This window comes from Pezoporus occidentalis, unplaced genomic scaffold, assembly GCF_034315485.1.
Source record: "Pezoporus occidentalis ecotype Australia unplaced genomic scaffold, CSIRO_AGI_Poc_V1 ctg25, whole genome shotgun sequence".
NCBI lineage: Eukaryota > Metazoa > Chordata > Aves > Psittaciformes > Psittacidae > Pezoporus > Pezoporus occidentalis.
Window position 1 is genome coordinate 3,049,563 of NW_026914394.1, and position 21,836 is coordinate 3,071,398.

Below are 21,836 nucleotides of genomic sequence, written 5' to 3' on the forward strand. Positions count from 1 at the left end.
GGGAAGGGAAGGGAAGGGAAGGGAAGGGAAGGGAAGGGAAGGGAAGGGAAGGGAAGGGAAGGGAAGGGAAGGGAAGGGAAGGGAAGGGAAAGGAGGGAAAAAGCCACAAAACTGTTGAACTGCTCTTTTTGCTGATTCTAGGTAGGGCAAGACATATAAATGACTCAAAAAGCAGACTTAGAAAGGCTAGATTTTAGGAAAAAACTAACAAGTAGAAAGAAGCAGTAAAGCGTAGAAAAGACAGACTGCATGTGGAAGCTCTGGAACACTCCTGGAAAAAGCTGTCAGAAATAACACAGAAATCTGTCCAGAATAAATGCTGATTCTGCCATGCAGAAAGGGCAATCAAGATTGCCCAAAGGTCCTTCCCAGTCCTGTAATTCCCTGAGCCCCACTGAAACACCTCAGCAATGAGATTCTTGCACATGCTGTTCAGGGAGTAGTGAGTGTGATTAAATACCTAATTTTTCCAAATATAGTATTTTTAAAGCTGAATAAAATTATGGAAATCTAGAACCTATATTTAAAAAAAAATGCTGAGAAACTCAAATAGGTGCAGCAAGAAGCCACAGAAAATACTGAGGTCTGAATAAAATATCTTTAAGTGAGAATCAAGTACTGCGATCTCTTGCACCGCCATTAACTTCCCCTCTCTGCCCATGAAAGAAATGATTTCTTAACCTTGTAGTAAAAAAAAAATAAAATAATCCAAGATTAATTCAACTCAAAATTAAATTCATGTTTTTAACAGTGAGAGTAATCAGACACCAGAACTAATTACCAAAGGAAGCAGTAGATGCTCTGTTTTCTGATGCCTTCAAATCAAGACTGGATGCTTCCTACAAGACTCGCCTCAGTCATACATAGAATAAAAGTTCAACAGAAGGCAATAACAGCCTGTGATGTCCTAAAGGGCTGCCACAATTGTCCAAAGTCCAGAAATTAATTTAAATTGAGCCTGAACTTCTTTTCCTCTGAACACGAGGGCCTCTACACCCACAGACTGATATAATTACTCCAATCCGAAAGTACCAGTATGGTCTATAATATACATGGACTTTCTGTACTCTGGGGACTTTTTTTCCCATAGTTCTATGAACTCAGTAATATACTTTCCCACCAGAACTACAGGAAATAGAATAATATTAAAAATCCAAAAAACACACACCAAAACAAGCCCAAACTTATTTTGTTTAAAACAACAGAAGAGGAAACTTTCTAGAAATCTAAATAGGTATTTTGAAGGTATGTTTCTCCTCTTCAGAACTTTAAGAGTCTACTCTTTAATGCGTTATTTAATCTGTAAAAGTTCTGCCTGCTTTAAGAGCAAAAGGATTAATGGTTTCAAATTCCAGTGTGTTGACCTTTATTCAACATTAAAATGCTTATTTGAGCATTCTGCCATGGTACTAGTAAGCCTTTCTCTAATGAAAAATACAAGGAAAGGAAAATTTAACACCTGTATACCCACAAATAAAATTATTTTGCATTAGGAGGTTTAGGGTCTCTTTTCTGCACACACACAAAATTAACATTGATGCAAAGAGCATTAAATCCACAGATTATACAGCGTTATACTACATAAATATTATACAGGATTATAATCTGGTAACAGGTTGAATGTTAGAGAAATACTAATGAAGATACTGATATTAAGAGCTCCTGCACCCAAGTTACTCCCCTGAATGATGGTTATGACATTAAACATTTTAAGCAAAGTCGAACAAAAGCAAAACATACTAGTTACTTCTGAAATGAATTACAGAACTCTGCTTCCAAATGCCAAAATCTTGATGAGAATCAAAGCAGCAGGCTGCATATCAGGATACATGGTCTGCTAAGACAGCAAATAGAAGTAGGGACTAAACAGGTAAGATCCATTTTGGGTGATGCTGAATAGTAGCAAGGGTAAGTTGTAAACACATTGGCTGACACAGCAGAAAGAGCTGGGGGAGAAGTTAAAGGCAATAAACAATCTGAATGCTGCTGCAGACCTTCAGGGCACTTACTGAACCTAGAGAGAGAAGTGTCTTTAAAGACACACAGAAACTGAGAAATCCTTGATCACACTGAAACTTCTCTACTCTGATACTGATTAAAATAACTATGCAAAAAGTGAGGCAGAAGAACATTCTCTAGGCGGGCTTCATTCTTCCCTAGTTAGCTGAGAAAGCTACATGAGCAAACGCAATCCAGAACATAAGCCATATATGAGATGGCACGTACAAGAAATTAAGACTACTTCTAGAGATAATTCTCAGCTAAGATTTTGTGATAACAGTCTTATCATACTTTGATAAGTCTTTTTCCTGGAAAAGTGATTACAGCGCAATCTCTTCAGTGTTGAAAAGTTTCTTGGGCAAAAAAAAAGCTGTTACAACAGTTTGTTGAATAAAAAATTGCTCTGAACCTAAGGAGATAAAATAATTTCCCTAGAGGAAAAAAAGTAATCAATAGCTTACCTGAAGAGAGAGTACTGAGTGATCACATTTTAAAATGTAACAACCATTTATCTGAGAATTACAAAATATGTCACAACTGAAGTTAGTCATGACAAAGAAATTACACATAGGACAAGTACAAGTACGGAAGAGCAGAATGAGATCTGCAGGAATACAAAGGCTTAAGCAGATGGGAACAGTAGACAGGAAAATCAATTTATTGCATGATAGATAGTCATATGTAAAACAGCATGAGCAAAACAACCCAAATATGAAGGGTGGGGCTGTGAAGGGGACCACACCATGAAGCATCAAAGTGTATATTTCATCATTCTAATCCAAAATTCCTGTGCAAGTATTAACAAGAAAAAAACCCTCAAATCATCAACCGAACAAGCTACAAAGCATGCCAGTGTTCTGCTAAAAATATACACAACAAATCCAGAACTGCAACTATAATTCAAAATTCCTGACTCTAACTTCACTGTCTAATCACTAAATGTAGAAGAACTTCAGGCACACAGAAAACCAGAATATAGAATGTAGAGATGGATTTTGATCTGCATTTTAAACAACTTTAAATAAACACAAGTTACAGAAAGAAGTAGGCAAACAATTTATACCAATACTTTAAAAAAAAAAGGACTTTGAAAGACTTAATGTAACATATAACTGTCACTATATGGGTTTCACATAGAGTATGTGATATGGCCGTTTATTCAGCCTTAAGGTAAGACAAGACATGCTCACAGTGAATAAAAGGATTATGTTGGGGCTGGGTGGGAAGAAGAGAGAAAAAAAGTGGTTTGGAAGGATTATTTTTTTAATAAATAAAATTTATTAGATATTGAAAATTGAAGTAATGGTTTCCTTTTTTTTAATCTAACACTAAAAAAGCATAAAAGCTTTATCTAAAAAATGCAATCAGTAAGTGACTGCAAAAATAACTGCTTGCCAAGAGCACTGGTGACTAAAGAAATATATTGGTAGTTTGGCTTACTCAGCAAGTGCTAAAATCCCTTTAGGAATCCTTCTGGGTAGAATATGCATTTTTAATAAAGAAAAAAGAAAATAAAAGTCAATTCACAAAAACAGTGTTTTAAAGTTTTCTCCATCTCTGAAATACAAGCATGCGATCTTAGCCTATGCTCTTTTTCACTCACATAGACTGTACAGCAATGAAACACAACAAACTTTAACAGAGCTCTCTGAATTTATGTATGTAAAAATGATAATAACATTTACATCATCACCTATGGCAAGGAATTAGCTGCCAACACAACTGGTGGATACCTCCAGTGTGCCACCACAGGAACGTACAGATTGTTGCCAATCTATACAATAATTTGCTTTTATGTCTGCCACAAACATATCATCTCAAAAACAAACATTTTTGTATATTGGACCAAAATATCATTTGCCATAGCTTATTGTCCATCCCATTCCAATTTATATGCCATGCAATTAACAAAACTTGTCTAAGTTTATCTCCAGAGCCTATGTGCAGTATGTTGGACTTGCAAAATGAAATAGGAAATAGTGGTAAAACATGTTCCTGCTTTTGCTGATTTTCAGCATAAATGTTTCCTCCTCTCTTAACAGTTGCCGAAACACCAACATGCTACAACCAGCTTCCTGCTAGTTAGTTAAGATTCTTGCTCACTTGCCTTTCTTCTCTAAACACGGCACTCTCATGGTGCTACTGATCGGTGGCTAATAAAAAGCCTGGGTGAAACCCCTTTTTCTTCCCTTTCTTTTTTGTTATTGACGTTTTTAGAAAAGGTCCTTTCATCTCCTCCTCCACCAGGAAAACATTACTTGATAGAAATATAAGAATAATGAATCTAAAGCTGTTCAACATCAAACTACCTAGAAATGGGAAAGATCCCTTAAGAATTTCAGCCTCCTGCATTTAAGTGAGGCAGCACACACATGCTCCAATTACTTTCTCAGTTACATGGCTAACTCAAGGAAATTCCATTCCAGTCAATAGCACATCCACAAACTGTATGCCACTGGCATAATTTGACTCACTTCTTTGTCATTAAAAAAAACCTCATGAATGATAGGTAGAACATCAAAATATTTGTATAGTTTAAGATTTATAGGCTCACACTGGTCCTGAAGTGTGTATTTCCAAGTAGTTTATGCTATTAACAGAAGCAGTTAATTTCAGCAGAACTTTTGAAAACCATTCAAAACTATTTTGACCCACTTCTCTGGTCATCCCTCCCAACTCAGGAGTAGCCATGGTAGCTGAACACAGCACCATGTATATTTGGCCAGCAGTGTTATATAACCTGTCTGTTAACAAATGCAAGACACAAAGTAAAGTCATGTAACCCAATTGAAACAGTTCGTACTGGAGGTTGATTTCCCTTGGGAACCAACACATCAAGTAAGAAACTGAACCAGTTAAATATAACCTTTTTAAAGGGCAAAAGAATTCAAAGGTAATCAAGGATTTATTTTTCCCCCCCTCAGAAGGGCATTTATAATTATATTCCACTTTTATTTATAACAACCCTTTTAATGTTGGTACTACAAAAGAACTCCACAGAAAACCAGCTTTGCTTTATACAACAGGATTCAATCTACACGTGGTTTTTATATGCAAAACATCTTCTACACAAGCTACACAGTGACAAAGATTCATTTCCCTGAAGAAACACAGAATGGGTTTTCAAAGCAGTTCATGAGTGCAGCCATGTGCCTTGCACCAATATTGTGGGAGACTCAAGAAATCCTTAATTTTTGCTTTGAGAAAATAATAGCAAATGACTACATATGATCTTGCAGTGAGCTCAGAGCTAGTGTTTAATTTCCTTTATTATCCTAGAACACACTTAACATTTTGCTTTAATTTACTAATTCCTGAGGAGACAGAAACAGACTAGTTCCGAAATGGATCTTTTCAGCTTCCTTTTCACTGGTTAAGAATGTAGGAGTTCATAAGTAGAAATATGGGTATGAGCTAAAAACTCATGAACTCAGAAACTATATTTCAAAATTCAGCACCAGAGTGACCAAGGGGTTTGTGATTAAGGATTTAAGATCCTACACTATGTGTTCATGCTGTGTTAGGGAAACAACAGTGGGAATATCAGTGGGATCTAGAGGTGCACAAAGCCAATGAGAAGGAAATCTACAAGGGGGAAAAGCAGATTTGGATGGGTCAAGTTCTCTCAAGAAAGGTCTAATGGATCCAATAGAAACACATCATGCAGGAATCTGCCTCTTCATATGCTACTGTCTTCTACACATCTACTCTCAGCAGAGAAACTGCACATGTGCAAGTGCCAGGCAGCATCATAATGTAGTCTAAGGCCCTTGAAGGGTAAACAAAATCTAAAGGACAGTCTTGACGCAGCCAGAGATGCTCTCAAATTACACTGTACAGATTAAAAAGAAATAGGTTTTTCTCAGGATGATATTAATTATTGATCTATCTCATTGCTCATGTTGCCCATATATTAGTAAATATTACTACACAGAAATACATGTACAAAACTGCCCTACTAAATTTATTCCACAAAGAAAAAAGTTAATTTAATCTCAGAACTAAATGAGAGATGTTATGTTTGAATAGCATCAACATGCAGAATCCTACTGTGGATTTTGCTGTATATACCTGTTTAAACTCTCAGCAGAGAAACTGCATATGTGCAAGTGCCAGACAGAGGCAACAGGACCAGCTATTTATTACCCACAAAAAGGCAATCTGTTGATATACTAAGTAACAAGTATTAGGAGATGCTCTAGTCAAAATGCTGTAGGTTATTAATCACAGCTTTGGGGTTTCTGACAGAATGTTTTGATAAAATAAATCTATTTTAAGTGACTGTAATGAAATACCCATTTTTGAAGGGCTTTTAAGATGTTTTTAAGAAGTTTCAGATCAAAGACTCAGTTAATGCAACCTCCATGCATTAAATATTTAGTACTTCTTCAGTCACTTGAGCACTCAGGCATCTTGACATTGCAAAAGGGGGAGAGGGAAATTGAGTTTAAGTCAGTTTTGCACAGTGGGATTTTTGAGTTTTTATGTTAAAATCCCAGGCATGTAATTTTAATACAAAGGGGTCTATTCTTTTACGACAGTGTATGCACCACCCATTAAAAGAATTCTTTATACACCTGCACAGAAAGGAAAACAAATCCTCTATAGATTTATTTCCGTAGAAACTGTTGTGCTGGGATTAACATTATGATTGAACATTATTCTGTCTCTGAGCTCTCTGATGGACGAAACCAAACACACAAGCTTCTTCCAGAACAGCTAGGCACTTAAAAGGAGCTCAGAATTTTATCAATGGCAACTAGATTCAAGCAAGGAGTTTTTTGATATTTGGATTATGTGGCTGTAAGACATCTCCCCTTTCTAGTGTCCTGAATTCCAACAGTTGCTCTTTACTGTTTCACTCGTCTAAGGAATATACCTGGATATCTTCAATACAGATCAGGATGAGGGAAATAATCCTATTCTGGTACTTAGTAAAACAGATGTTTTAAATTAATAAACTGCAAATTAATAGGGGTTGGATATCCATTCTGGAAATGCAACACTATATATAAATTCTGTAAGTTCTCAATAATCACTCTCCTTGTGAAAGTTCATTAAATGTAGTAGGAATTTTCAGATGAGTTGAAGCAGAATGAAGACACTCCTGAGTGTATTTCTTGGCTCACTTGAAGAGGATTATGGACATTTAAATATTAAAAATTGCCTTTGGATCTACTGTCATGAACTATCATTGACTCATATTAGTATCAAGTCTCAAAAACAAGATAAGTATTGTGTATTTCGATCATGTTTAACACAAACATTGTCACATTCAAGTTCTTTAATATTCACAGTGGCTGTAAGGATCTTGTTTTTCAGTCATTCATAATCTATAAAGAAAAGGAATAACCTTAGCTCCAACATTACCAATGCATGAGGAAAAAAACCCACAGTTCTGGGTATCTTTCATTCATCACAGACATCTTCCCAAAGCTTACTGTGGGATTCAAGATGACTGCACCCTAATTTGAAGTTCAAAAAGCTAAATCTGACCTCTGAAGTAATGGTAGCAATACATAATCCCAAATATGGTAAGCATCATCATTACACGAGCCTATTTGTCATAAAGTGTCTAAATGTTCAGCAAGCACAAAGGCTGTATGTCATCATAGGCTCATCTGTGACACTGAAAGACAAACAGCTACTGACAACATCTACATGTATCTTATGGTAACTGGATGACCTCATCTATTTTTCTCAAAGACTTATGTCCAGTTTGTTCCTGTTTTGTCTCTTTGCCATGGCTCTGGAGCTCCTGTTTTCTCTCCCATATTAAATTACATAAACCCAACGTGCAGGAAGGAGAAGAGTTTGTATCTACCTGTATTTCTCTGGGAAGATGAAAAATCTGAGATTTCAGAGACCACAGCTATTCTGCTTCATTATTGTCATAGCAACAAATGATCTTGAAGCACTGTATGCAACATCTATAGCCATTTGTACTATAGCTCTAGCTGCTAACTTGTTTTTGTTAATGGCCAGCATAAACTAGTTTCTCTACTCTTTGCAATTTAATTGACGAACCACAAATGGTTATAGTTAATAAAATTATATTTTGCCATCTGTGACCAGTAATGAGAAAATATGAATTATAGGAATGAAAAAGAATGAAGTTTTCTGCCAAACAGATCAATGCATCCCACCTCTTTGTCAGCATTAAATTAAATGTTATCTGTTGCCATGCATTTCTTTCATTGGTTGCCATGGCTAATGAGAATTTCAGCCATGATGGACATATAAGAGTTTTGTTTGACCATGAGGAATGTAATACTATATTTTTTTTTGTCTTTCTACAAATCTGTGTAATATGAGTCTACAATGTTATTTGGTCTGAGTGCATCCAAGTCTCACTTATGAAAGGACAATTTTGTTCAGCTCTGCAGTGTTATTTGCTGTTACAAAATCTTATTTCTATAAAAGAAATTTAGAGGATATGTGCAGGTTTTTTCCTAAAGCTCTGAAGGATTTCAAAATCAGCTGGAGCTGAAGGCAAATATGGTCCTGCCCCAGTAACTTGCAGGAATGATTACAACAGCAGAAAAAGTACAACTTTAAAACACGTATACTTTTCCCCTGAGTTCACATTCTGAACAGTTTGTTACTTTTGGATAGAGGATATATACTGTCTGGATTCTTCATAAAGATGAAGGCACCACCACAATTTAAAAAAAAAAAAGAAGCCCAAATTATAAATTGTGTGGGACCCTACAATTTTATTTATTCCTGTAAGAAGAGATGGTCCTTACATAGAAGATCCCAAAGTATTTTATGTTGATAACTTGGTTGCCCAGAGCATGCTAAAGATCTAGACCATTTCTATAAGCTTTAGAGAGGACAGTCTACAGGCAATACGGGGATTGTGCATTTCCACTCACTGTAGATTCAAAGAACGGTCAAAACACTCAAAGAAGAGGTGATGCTTTTGAGTACCTTGTTGGTGATTTTGAAATATTCATTGTTTGGATTAATATCTATGTCCAGGTATAAGAAAAATCTTGATGGGACTATCTGTGGTGCCAAAATATCTCCTATTTTTCCAATACTATATTATCAACCTCTGGATTTGTCTTCATTCGTTAATCTCCAAAATGCCCTTAATCAGTCTTGTCTGACATCCCTATAAATTTTCCATCAGGCATAACACCTTAAAGACTATTTTCATTCTCAGGAAGCAAATAAGAAACATAGAGTTAAGGTCTTGAATCACATGAGCTGTGCAAAATTGCAGGCTCCATTTCTAGTTATTTTCTCAACCACCATGCACAATACTTCGAAGAGCTCAGCAGTCATAAATAGGCCTGGTATCCAAAATAGTAAACATCTTCTTAGTGTGTAACTGTCAAAATCTGGGCTTCAGTTTTTTATATCAGGACTTATGGAGGAAGAATTTTGTATATTCAGCTTATCAAAGCTGTACGTGAAAATGCTGCGTGAGTGCCTCGACTTGACAGATTTGGTGCACTGTCCATGGTCCTGACTGCAATTTTCTATGTGGATTCTAAAATGAAACTCCATATGAACTAACTTTGTTTAGTACAAATAACCTCAGCAAATGAACCCCCAAAGGACTGTTCACAGAATGCTTCTAAATGAACTACATTTCTGCAATGGCCTCCTTCACTATAAAATAACACTACAGTCAAATGAATATTACGAACCTTAGCTCAGTGACATTTAGCAGTATTTTGGAGGCTGTCAGACCAAAAGTTCCATAAAAATCTAGATTTTCTTTAATGATGGCATAACACTTTTCCCTCATTCCATGCTGCAGAACAGTGCAGCATTCATAAATGCATAGAAGACTGGTTATTATTTTAAGTCCAAGTAACTTAGGTTTAAAAAACCCCAACACCTTTAGCAATATGTAGCTGTTACTAATGAACTAAGAAGCTGATTAAAAAATATCATGATGGATATTATGCCTTATTATAATTCACCTCAATGCAGAAAATCTAAACGGAAAAGAAATACATGTATTATCCTGAATTCTTTAGATTTTGGGAAAATAGCAATCTGCTTAAAATTTAACTAATTAAGACTAAGTGCAAAATTTGATGCAATTTATAAGAAGTTGAAAAGAACTGGGGAGAAAATTTACATCCTGAAATTGATGGTATCTCTCCTTTGTCTTCCTCCATGTTACACATTTATTAGAACAGCAGGTACAGTAGTTCTGAAAAACAAACACTTTCTGTAGAAAGGTACATCCACAATTCTAGAGAATTCTGAGGGAAAACTTTTGACTGTGGGCCTAGGGCTGACTTTTTTTTCATTGAAAATGTCATGTAACTGAGACCTTTTCAATCTGTGTTCATTTTCTCAGATTGTTCTCTGCTGCCACAGTATGGTGCTCAGCTGCTGTTTGAAAACATGAAAAAGAGGATCTTTATCAGCGAATGCAGTTATTTTCATGTACCAGTATGATTGTTTGCCAAGTAGATATCTCTTTTAAAGAGTATTAAAAAAATCTTTAGGTTGTATCTTGTACTTCCTAAGAAGTGAAAAAACAATTTTCAAATAAGTACCTACTGCTTTACATTAAAAGGCTTGTGTCTCCTCATGTTATTTGTATGCTATTTTGTCTTCAAAACAAAGATAAATATTGCTTTCAGTATTTGTGGATAATTGCAGCACTTTAACAGGAGCTACCATTTTCTAGAAATACGTTCTTTTTTCAGTATTATTATGATCTTCTAAAATGAAATACATTTGAATTTATCACGTCTTAAAATAAGGATGGCACTAGCCTCCCTTACATACAAGTTTGATGTCCTTCATTGAACTATCCTTTGATTCAAAAATACTTTCCTCAGTGCAGGAATGTAAGGGCCATTAAAGCCACACAGCAATCAAGAACAGATCACAAGCCACATACAGTATCTCCCAGGTATGATTTCTATAAATCGATTATATTGTCATAAGCCTTAGTTCTTCCCTGCAAGTATATATGTACAAATACTTGGGGTCAACAGTAAGGATGCACTTAGTCAGATTGGGCTACCTGAACCACACCATTTTGCTCTACATTATCTAAAAATCTGCATCAAAATCTTTTTTTTTCTTTATTTTCTCATTCCTATGTGAATCAAAGATATATCCCAGATTCCCTTCTAACATACAAACTGAAGTCTTTTTTGAGCCAGCTTTCAGCTTTCAAAGCTTAAGGACAACAGAGATAAAGCCCTACTGAACATGTGCATGGCAAGAACAAAGAACTCCAGGATCAGCATGGATGTCTCATGCAGAAAGCCTCAAGTACACACCTTACACATACACTACAAAAAAACCCACAGAAAACCCCAACAAAATAACCCTAAAAAAACAAACCAAACCAAAAACCCTCAACAAAACCAAAAAACTGCTGAGTGATGATGGGATTCACTTTGCACACAACCATGCAGCATGTCTGTAGAGAACTGTAAAAAGAGCTGCAGAATGCATTACCTGAACCAGCTTCTACTAAGCACGGACAGGCAATGATATAGCCAAAACTGAGGTGACAGAAAAATAAATGCTTCCTTAAATCAAATTTGAGACTTGAATTGGTTCTGTATTACTTATTACATATATACCATTACAAGATGGAAGATGAATCTAAAGGAGGGAAGTATGTACAAACTTCGATCCCTGATTATGACAAGCATTTTTGCTTATTTTTGAATATTTTATTTGTGGCATTATGTTCAAAGTGGGAGTACATGGCTTGCAGTCTTACACACAAATCTTCAAAATCCTGTCCAGTAGGAATATCATATCTCTGGAAAGTTATTTGAAACTATATCAATCTCATTGTGAATTTGTTTTGTTCTTATACTACAAAGAGTGAATGAAGTCACTGGCCAAATCCATTGGCTACCAATAACTAGCAAGTAAATTCTTTCCATACTCTACAAACAAATCTCGTAATCTAGCTGTCAGTCTTCTGCAGGTAAAGGTGAAACGTTAGACAAGCAAGCCCCTGGGAGTTTATTAAAACAAACATTTAAAAATAACTGTAATATAAATCAACCAATAGTCAGATCTATTTACATACATATGAGACTGAAAACATCATTACTTCTCTTTACTTTGTAAGTAGGCTTAGCTGGAAATACTGAGAATCTGGGCTTAAAGTCTAGGATATTTTTTTTCCTTGTAGTCATGTTGTTATAGCAGTAGCACAGGATAACAGAAAAACCTTAGGGCACCAGGCCTTGATCTTGCAAAGTGTTGATTGTTCTGACTTTGGAGATTAAAGGCATTTTCACACATATCTAACTTGATGCCATGAACTGTGCCAGTGACTTCAACAGGACTATTTAACATGCTTAAGTTTAAATCTATGCTTAAGTGTTTTGCTGGATCAGAGCCACAATGATCAGTTTATACAAATTACGAGAACAGAATTTTGCTTAAGGTACTTGGAGATTCTGATACATTAGATTAACATTATGTAGCTAGTATGAAGCTAAATCAATAAATAGCCCTTTTCTTTGTTAAATTAAAAGGCATAAATCCAAATCATTTGAATTGAGCAAACTTTAAAATTGTTAGATAAACCTTCAATCCCAATGTCTCAGCCTTACAGATAACAAGGGCCAAGCTAACCATCTTCTGGGTGTACAGCCAAAGAACACAGATTAAAACACAACTCCAGCCCTGCAGATGCATTACACAGTCACCACTCAGGAGATCTAAATAGAAACCAACTCAAATATAGTCAAAATCCCAGCAGAGTCAATGCAGTAAAGTGCTACGGGGCAAATGTAGCTAATAGCTCCACATAGCACGATTTCCTCTACATGCAAGTACATTCAGCATCACTATCAACATGATAATTATTGCTTAATGCTGTGATACAAAAGAGGGAAAACAAATTTCTGTAAATGGAAATGAAAGAAGAATGAATGCATTGCAGTGCTTTCACAGGCTTCTAAAGGACATACGCATCTTGAAAATATCTGTGTATCTTTCAGGGCAACTAGGTAAATTTTAAAAACATAAAAAGCTTGACATTGGTGTATATACAGGACCTCAGACTTGCTTGATTGAATGATATTAACTGGTTGTACTGTGTTATTTCCCAAGAACCAACCAAAAAAAGAAGTCTTAGTGAGCAAGGCTCTAAACACGGAACATGAAATAGGTGCTCCCTGTTCCCAAAAGCCTAGGGTGCAGTAACTAAAGGCAGCTGCCCAGATGCGGGGGTTGAACTTACTGTGTGGACAAAACCGGTTTGTTTCCTACTGAGATTACACCTATCACACTGAGCTGTGCGGCTCCCAACAAAGCAGCTGAGGATAGGAATGTGTAGACCCTGCCCCTCACCCAAATTTTGTTATTGCCATGAAACAAGAATTCAGACCCTGAAATGCCTTCGTGCACATGGGTGTTATTTCAGGTATGCCAGGACAACTGACTGGATCATTAATGTTTCCTCTCCAGCTTGAAGCCTGGACTAACCACATATTATGCAACTCCTCTGGAAATGTGGGTGTACATATCAGGGGATGGAGCAAACAGGAAACACAAAACACATGAGGAAGACAGGCCATAGAGCAGAACATGAAGTCACATGAAATGGCACTGAGATAGGGATACTGAGTGCAGAAAAGGGAACATGACTACTTTGTGCAGTCCTGGCATTTAAAAGACCTAAGAGATCTTTTGGATTTTCCCTTCATAACTCAAAGAGATAAGGGGAATGAATGAGACAGAGAAAAGCAGAATAAGTAACATATGAGCAGCAAATAAATGCCACAACTCCTTTCTTGTAGTTAGCCTAGGAAAGTATAAACTAAATGAAAAGGGAAGGTTAGATTTAAGGCAAAGAAAGGGCAAGCCAGATGAAGGACAAGTGTGAAGTAAAGGTGAAACGAAGAGCCTGACATGGAAACAGGAAGAGCCATGAAGCAAAAGGCCAAACTGCACAGCTACATAAAGTCCAGTGAGAACTTCAGAAAGGTCATTGACTTTCCAAAGGTTTCCCCATGTCGCTATAGGATGAAAGAGTGCAACTTGGGACCTATGGATGAAAACACCACCACACACAAATCATTTACTCTCATTCCTTTCAGGAGGTTTTCTTCTTAATAAAGGGGATCATAAACTTTTTTCTGCAGGTCATTTCTTAACCCAATGGATTCTTTCTGTTTATATCTTCTTTTCTGTGAAGTTCCAGCTACAAAACAGACAAAGATCTGAAGTCTTCTTCCCAATTTAAGACCTTTTACTCATAGATAAACAACAACTTATGCAAACCCTTCTACAAATTATTTTACTACATGAAACAGTGTTCTTTCTGAAATTTAAGAAATAACCAGCTTGTTAGTACATTTAGTACTGTTAGTATTAATTAAATGTTAAAACATTTAGTAACCTTGCACAATATTAACAGTAAAGTATGATTTTATTGAGTTTTTTTCTAAAACTACATATTGCTTCCAACTTAAACCAAAGTATTTCTTCTTTTTACCATGAACAGTTGTATATGTCCTTCAAACAGATGGCAACTTTTAACAGTAACATGGTTCCACTTATCTTTCCTTGTCTAGGATTCCCACAAGCTAGTTTATCTCCCAGAACTTCCTTTACATTCTAACAAAGAAATTTTCCTTAAAGCTGATGGTATAGAATAGCTCCCTGTTATTTTTCATGTTATTTCTATAATTTTCTGCCTAGCACACTGTGCTATTATACACTATAAATCATGTTTCGTTTCAGAAAGAAATTTTGGTGGTGTTATTTTTAGGTCCAACTCTACTTCTGCTGATATCCAACCTAGCTAAGAAAATACCTGTAGGAACATTTAAAATCTCACATAGAGTTTTCAGATAACATCCATATTATGAGTGCTATGGAAACATCAGTACTATATGAGTAAATGAATGCACCACTGAATAAAAAGAATGTGCCTGGAACATGGATCTATAAAGGCGCATTTTTACATTCTACAGAAATAAGACGTTTGGTTTACTTTTAAAAGCTTTATTTCTATGGCCCTTTTCAGGCCAAGTAAATTGCCACAAATTTCATTTAGATGACATTTCAACCTAGATGCAGGCAGATCTATTGGAAAGTGCAGTATCCGATACCAACATGATTTCAAAGGTTTGATACACCATACTGAAACCTTTTTTTTTGAATAAGAACACTTTGACAGAACTGTTATTCTCTTATTACATAACCTAATGCTGAACACAGAAATGGGGAATTTAACCTTAAAAAGACTGTCTATTTTCTTTGCTTCATGCTTTAAAATAGGCATACCCTACCAGTTAAAAATGGACCAGTAGGTATCACTGGAACTGTTCAACATTTTTTACTGGGGTACCCAGTCGTCTAGAAGGTAACTAAGGGATATTTGGTCAATGAACCAGCAGTGTGACATCTGGTGCACAGTTTCATTCTGATCTCCCTGATACTTCCATAAATCAGGAGTAACTTACATAAACTAAAAGCACACACCAAAGCGGTGTGGAGTCAGAATAAAGCACTGCACGTTCCAATCTCTTTCACTCAGTACCTCATGCCTGATTTAAGTGATTGGCTCAGTTACGGAGCTCTATATTAGACATATTGCCTTTTTGTTTTAAAGCACGTATGTTTAATATTTAATTTAATGGAATTCCATATTCCGGTTTTTGTGTACTGTGGAGGTCCCTTTGAGGCTCGTGGTTTGTATGTGCAGTTGCAATTCTCTTCAAGTGTAATTTGGAAGCACCAGTGCCTAATGGGGTGAAAGGAAGTATCTGTCTCCAATTAATCTTGGCTCTCTTTTAAATGAGAGATTAAAATATTGCCAAGCCAATGGTGATTTGTAAAGTGGGCTGTAGGAGTTGAGCCAGCCTCACCAAAACTCATTTAATTTATTATGTGTGATAATGGAAATCGTAGTAGAGGCGCAGGTCTCATCGACTGTCCACACTGTTCAAATGTGCACAGCTAATTTAGATTACTTGCTTCAAATAACAACACACTCAAAAATTTTGCTAACTCTGAAATATGGACTGTAATGCTACACATAACTGCACATGAGACTATGTAAGTATTACAAAATGGGTCTTTTAAGTGTAAATTGAGCCTGTGCTTACATATTCACAGAAATATTAAAATTATCCCATTATATGATTTCCATTATATTATGCTGTTTTACGTTGCACAATACATGCAGAGATGAGAGACACATTGATAATATGCAAGAAAACTAATTTCACCATTTAAAAAAATGCTCAAAGCTTTTGAACTTATGATCTGTTGGGACAAACAGTAGAAAGTCTGAAGTTACCTAAGGCAAACAATGGCAGAATGAAAATGGGAGTTTAAATGATACCTGGGTGACCATCATAGCTAGCTTGCAGGAGAGATTATTTTCAAGGCCATTTGGCACATCTAGAATGCGGGATAGCTCTCTGAAGTAAAGAGTACAAACATTAAAAGGTCAGAAATAGAACAGCTAAGTTATCCATTGACACTGGCAATGGGAATCTTTGCCATTTGGCTCTGAACCACTTTGCCATTCTGCATCCTAATGACAATTACATGTCCCATACTGATATTTCACTTTCAATTTTCACAGAATTAGTGAAAGTATTTAAGGAGTTAATGGAGGCATAGTACTTTCTTTAGAGAAAATATGAAATTAGATTAGAAATTAGATTGCCTTGAAAACATTACATGCAGTAAAACGTGCACTCAGAAAGCCTTCAGGAGTAATCATCTAGGCATGGTTTCTTGTGACTTGCATTTTACTGTTCCATGACGAAGAAAAATAAAATTTAAAACCCACAAAGATCTGTGCTGAGATTCTGTTCATTCCAAAAAGCACATCTCAAACCTTCATTATCCAGAAGTAAAATTGTTTCAAACCATTCTCCATCTTCACAAACTTCTGTAAAATTCCCCTGGAGTGAACCGACGGTATTGGCGGCTCCATGTCAGCCAGACGGATATGCCACAGCCTTCCCCTAACATACTACCTTGCTTCAGCCCTGTGCCCAGCATAAGGACTTTAGAGTTTATCCTCAGATGGCATTTTTAAGTTACCTTTTGCTGTGTGCTACCAGGGGTATCATCCCTTCGCCCGGAATAGAACTTCTAAGGGCCTCTTTATGCCAATCTGATTCCTCTTACCTTACATAAGGGGCCAGAGCAGGAACAGAGCTCACTTTCTTTGCTCTAAATCTATCCTGTATGGCACGCAATTCTCTAAAGTACAGCCAGCTTCTGCTTTTATGAAGAGCTGTGCAGTGAAGGCTGAAGGATCCTGTTTTTCACCATTTAAAGATGTATGATAGCAACAAAGCTCTATGTTAAAATATTTAACTCGCAGAGATCTTATGGAAATTGTCTATTCAAGCTCAGCAAAGACATAAAATTACCAAGCTGTTCGAGGACAGTTGTGTGTGGAGAAAAGCCAGAAAAGCTCTGAGATTGCAATGTTACTTACAAAGATTACAGCACGAGCCTGATTCCGAAGCTTTTTATACAGATCAGCATGGTGAGCTGCAAAATGTTACCATATCAATTTCTGCAAAACATACTCTGTGTGTACATATAGCTATAAAATCAGGACTTACACACAGCACATTTCCTGCCACATTTTGAATGGCATCTGTTTGTTTGGTTTGCTGAAATATGAAAAATAATATTTAGCAACTACCGGTAACACAACGTTAACAAGATTTAAGAGTATAGCTCTGACTGTCAAAATGCAGATAAAAGACAAATCCTTCTATCTCAGTGTTTTAATCAGTCAGATCAGGGTTTTGATGAATATGCAAATGTGACTGTTTATACACTATTTTCAGTGTGAAAGGAAACAAATTCAGTTTCATTATAGAATTAATGACAGCTCTGTCCTCTAAGATAAATAATTAAAACCCTACACACATTAAGATGATAGTGCTCTTTCCTCCATTCTCTGAAGATTTTACTTTTCTATTTTTTAATACCCTTTTCCCTTATAATTGTTTGTCCCCCTAATTGGAATGATTAATAATTAATGCCAGCTCACAGATATCTAATAGTCATCTCTAAAACGAGAGATTTAACTGACAAAAGAGTTAAAAAACACTTTCTTTTGTAAATTCTGCTTTCACTTTTTTATAAGCAATTGTTTTCCTCCAAGTTTTATGCCACCATAGGGATCTCAATAGCCTACTATAATGCTGGAAGTCTTCTATTTATTTCAGTGCAAGCTATACATATTATTTTATTCTGATTTTCACAATATACACTGGGATGCTTTTTAAAGCCCCAGCTTCTGGGATCAGCAGCCTTCAGAGGAACCATAGCTTTCTTTTTCTCCCCCACACAGAGTAAGTTTAGGTCAAATCTCAGAGAAAAGATTAAGACAAAAGGTAAGTGCACAATAAAGTTTGAGAATGTGAAAATAAAAACCGAAACAAACAAAAAAGCAAGCAAATAAAAGAAATCCTCAAACAAACCCACAAGATTTCAGCTATTATTTTTTTAATCTGATGATTTCTGAGTTGATCTGGGAGCGGCTGAGTCATGCTTTCCAAACCCTCAGTACAGGCAACATTTCAGAGAAAGGTTATAGCACAGTGAGCAGAAGTTCAGCCTTTACCATTAACCCTCTTTCCTACACCAGAACTATCACACTTCATTTTCATGAGGCCAATAGGATTTATACTGAGACCAGTAGACTCCCTTCAATTTCATATCATAAAAAAAACCCAAACAGATATTTTTAAGATTAAAAAAGATAGGTAGTTTGCATATGCTTAGCATTATTTTACCAAGAAAAGCTATAATCTAGTTCCAAAGACATGTATTTCCTTCAAAACAGAAAAGCTCTTCCAGAAAGACAAATGGACAGAGTACTCCAAGATCACATTTCTTCAATAAAGCTGTTTAAGTTTCATCTTTTAATGTCTTTCAACATAAATAGATCCTACATGGGAATTTAGCATTACCTTGCATATGGCAAAGGAAATATTTTATGTGAAATTAAATTAGCAGTTTTCTACATTTCACCATTCAGGTATGCTACCTCATGTGTCACTGATAGCAGTAAAACAAATATGTGTGTGTGCGTACATTAGCAGGGATGATGAATTATACTCTGTAAGCATTTACGGGTAGACATTCATAATGAAGCTTGCTAGTTGGCAAGCATGCCTATTACTTACCACGCTGAGTCCTAGTGATTCTCTGCGAAAGTAGTCCATGTTCCTCCTTTGTAGGTTGTCAAGATAGTGCTGAAGGCGAGTATAGGTGTAGGGGTAGCAGTAAGCAAATTGATAAGTGTCATCCTCTCGGTCAAAGCAAAAAGCAAATGACATGACATAGTTCTTCCTGTGGTCTGGGCAGCGATAATAATACACATTCTTAGAGGGAATTCTTTGCCTAAAAAACAGAAACAACATATATATACATTAACATATACATATATTGACATAAGAAATCTGAACAAGAATGTTATGTGAGACTCAAATTTCCTCTATTCAAATGAAGTGGAACAGCTTGAACATCTCAGGACCTGGAGAGCAGATCCCAGAGCCTGCATTTCGCCCATGCAGACAACCTCCATGCCAGGGGCCTGTGCATGACACAGCTAACGTGCCAGTGCACCAGTCTCCACAGCTCTTTCCAGGTGCCCAAGCTGGCAGTCACCATAGCAGGAGATAGTAACACACAACTGAAGAAACCCACCCCCATAAAATGAAAGCAATGCACAGGTACCTAAACTATCCTCTATTTTGCTATCAAGCTGATGCAATCTCATACTACTACACCTGCTTCAGCCAAACCTCTGGCTGGAGCATGGCTACATCCTTTGATACAGACCTAATACACCAGCACAGGGATGAGGCATAATTAATGAAGGAATGTCAGTATAAGGCTACATTGACAGAACTGTTACTGAAATTCAGGACATCTTTATATTTTTATTATCCTTAACAGTCAGGGGATATATCAATGCCTAGCCAGCGAGTAGAAGAAAAGATGAATTCTTGAGGCAGGGAAAAAACCCACACCCAGACAAAAAGGTATGGAAAATAACATAGTCCTAAATTACAAAGCAAAGGAGAAAAGGGTATTTGGTACTGCTCCAAGTTGGATTGCTGCCCTTCGCGAGAGTTCTGGCTTATCTGATGAGATAAAAATGAATATACATGATGGTAAATTATTGCAATAAAGACATTTCTGGCAATGTTACGAAGCCGGTATCTGTTTAAGAAATAACAACCTGCCACCTTTCACCGAACTTCAATTGTTCTGTTATTTCTCAACATAAATGAGTAATATTTCAGAGGTAGATCAAAATCTTGTTCTGCAGACTAGAGATGTTCAATATTTCTGTTTGCACCCTTGATTCTATTAATGGATTTTTTTAGCTTTATTTAGACAGGAGATTCTCTACTCATACCATGTACTTGTAATTTGATGAAACTAACTTAACTGTCATGTTTGGCAACAAAACACTATGGTCCTGCAGACTCTAACTGATTCAATTACACAACATTATAAACTGGTCTCTAATGACTGGAGCAGCTCTCAGCTAAACTAGGATCATGGTGAGGGAAAACATAATAAGATTTACAGACATAGCAGTAGTAATGGGCCTCTGTGTAATAGTTCCGAGAAGCTGGTCTACTGCAGAGCATCAGTTTTGGCCTTTCATTGCCAATATGAAATAGAGAACAAAGCCCTCTCATTATGCCAAAGTACGTGTTTGCCAATTAGCAGCAGCTAAGGAGTCTGATCAGCAAGACACAGGATCTACGTAGAGAAACAGAAAGGAATTGAGATGTTCTTGAAAAAGTGCAATAAGGAGCCAGCGATGCAGTTAATTAGACTTCAAATAATAATTTATTTGCCCACATCATTGCCTTGGTTCTTGAACTTTCGGGGCTTCAAGAATTTACTTCAGCATCATATCTAGCCAGCAGTGTGCCCACGTGGTCAAGAAGGCCAATAGCATCCTGGCTTGTATCAGACATAGTGTGGCCAGCAGGGCCAGCGCAGTGATCGACCGCCTGTACTCAGCACTGATGAGGCTGCACCTCAAATACTGTGTTCGGTTCTGGGCCCCTCGCTATAAGAAAGACATTGAGGTGCTGGAGTGGGTCCAGCCAAGGGCAACAAAGCTGGTGAAGGGACTGGAGAAAAGTCTGATGAGGAGTGGTTGAGGGAACTGGGGTTTAGCCTGGAGAAAAAAAGGCTCAGGGGAGACCTTCTTGCTATCTGCAACTACCTGAAAGGAGGTTGTAGCGAGGTGGCAGTCAGTCTCTTCTCCCAAGTAACAAACGACAAGAGAAGAGGAAATGGCCTCAAGTTCTGCTGGGGAAGGTTTAGATTGAATATTAGGAAAAACTTTGCCCCCAGAAGAGTTGTCAAGGTGCCCAGGGAGGTACTTAAAAGACATGCAGATGCAGTGCTTGAGGACATGGTTTAGTGGTGGCCTTGGCCATGCTGTAATTCTATGATTTTTGGTTAAATAAGAAACTTGCTTATGACTAAGACCTGAAAACTCTTTTTTAAGGCACAGATATGAAGGACAGAAAAACAATTGTTTTAATTTTTTTTTTTTTTTTAAGTATCAGTAAGGGAAAAATGCCACCAGCTGTCTGCATGCAGTGCACTAATCTAATAGGTTTCTCCGGTATCTTAACATATTTCCGTCATTCACCCTTACTCTGGAGTGCTATAGGACATCCCTCATTTGATCTCAAATCAAGCAGATGATACGGCAGTGGGTAAATGTATTCTAGCTCCCAGTCCTCAAACCATAATGCAAGTTTAAACAGTATGTTGCAGAGTTGTTGAACTTTATTTGTTTCCAAATTACCATGGGAGAAATAATAAAGGACAAGCTTCGCTTT

General features: G+C 36.8%; 1 protein-coding gene across 7 annotated transcripts in view; it reads right to left on the bottom strand.

The window, feature by feature from the left end:
- The window catches only part of LOC134165953 (BEN domain-containing protein 5), a 954,442-nt gene that overhangs the window by 551,476 nt on the left and 381,130 nt on the right, over positions 1-21,836 (bottom strand). For all 7 annotated transcript variants that reach the window (XM_062623212.1, XM_062623211.1, XM_062623208.1 and 4 more), the window contains exon 5: positions 19,140-19,356. In XM_062623212.1, coding sequence (XP_062479196.1) covers positions 19,140-19,356 — 217 coding nt within the window. The remainder of the gene's footprint in view (positions 1-19,139; positions 19,357-21,836) is intronic.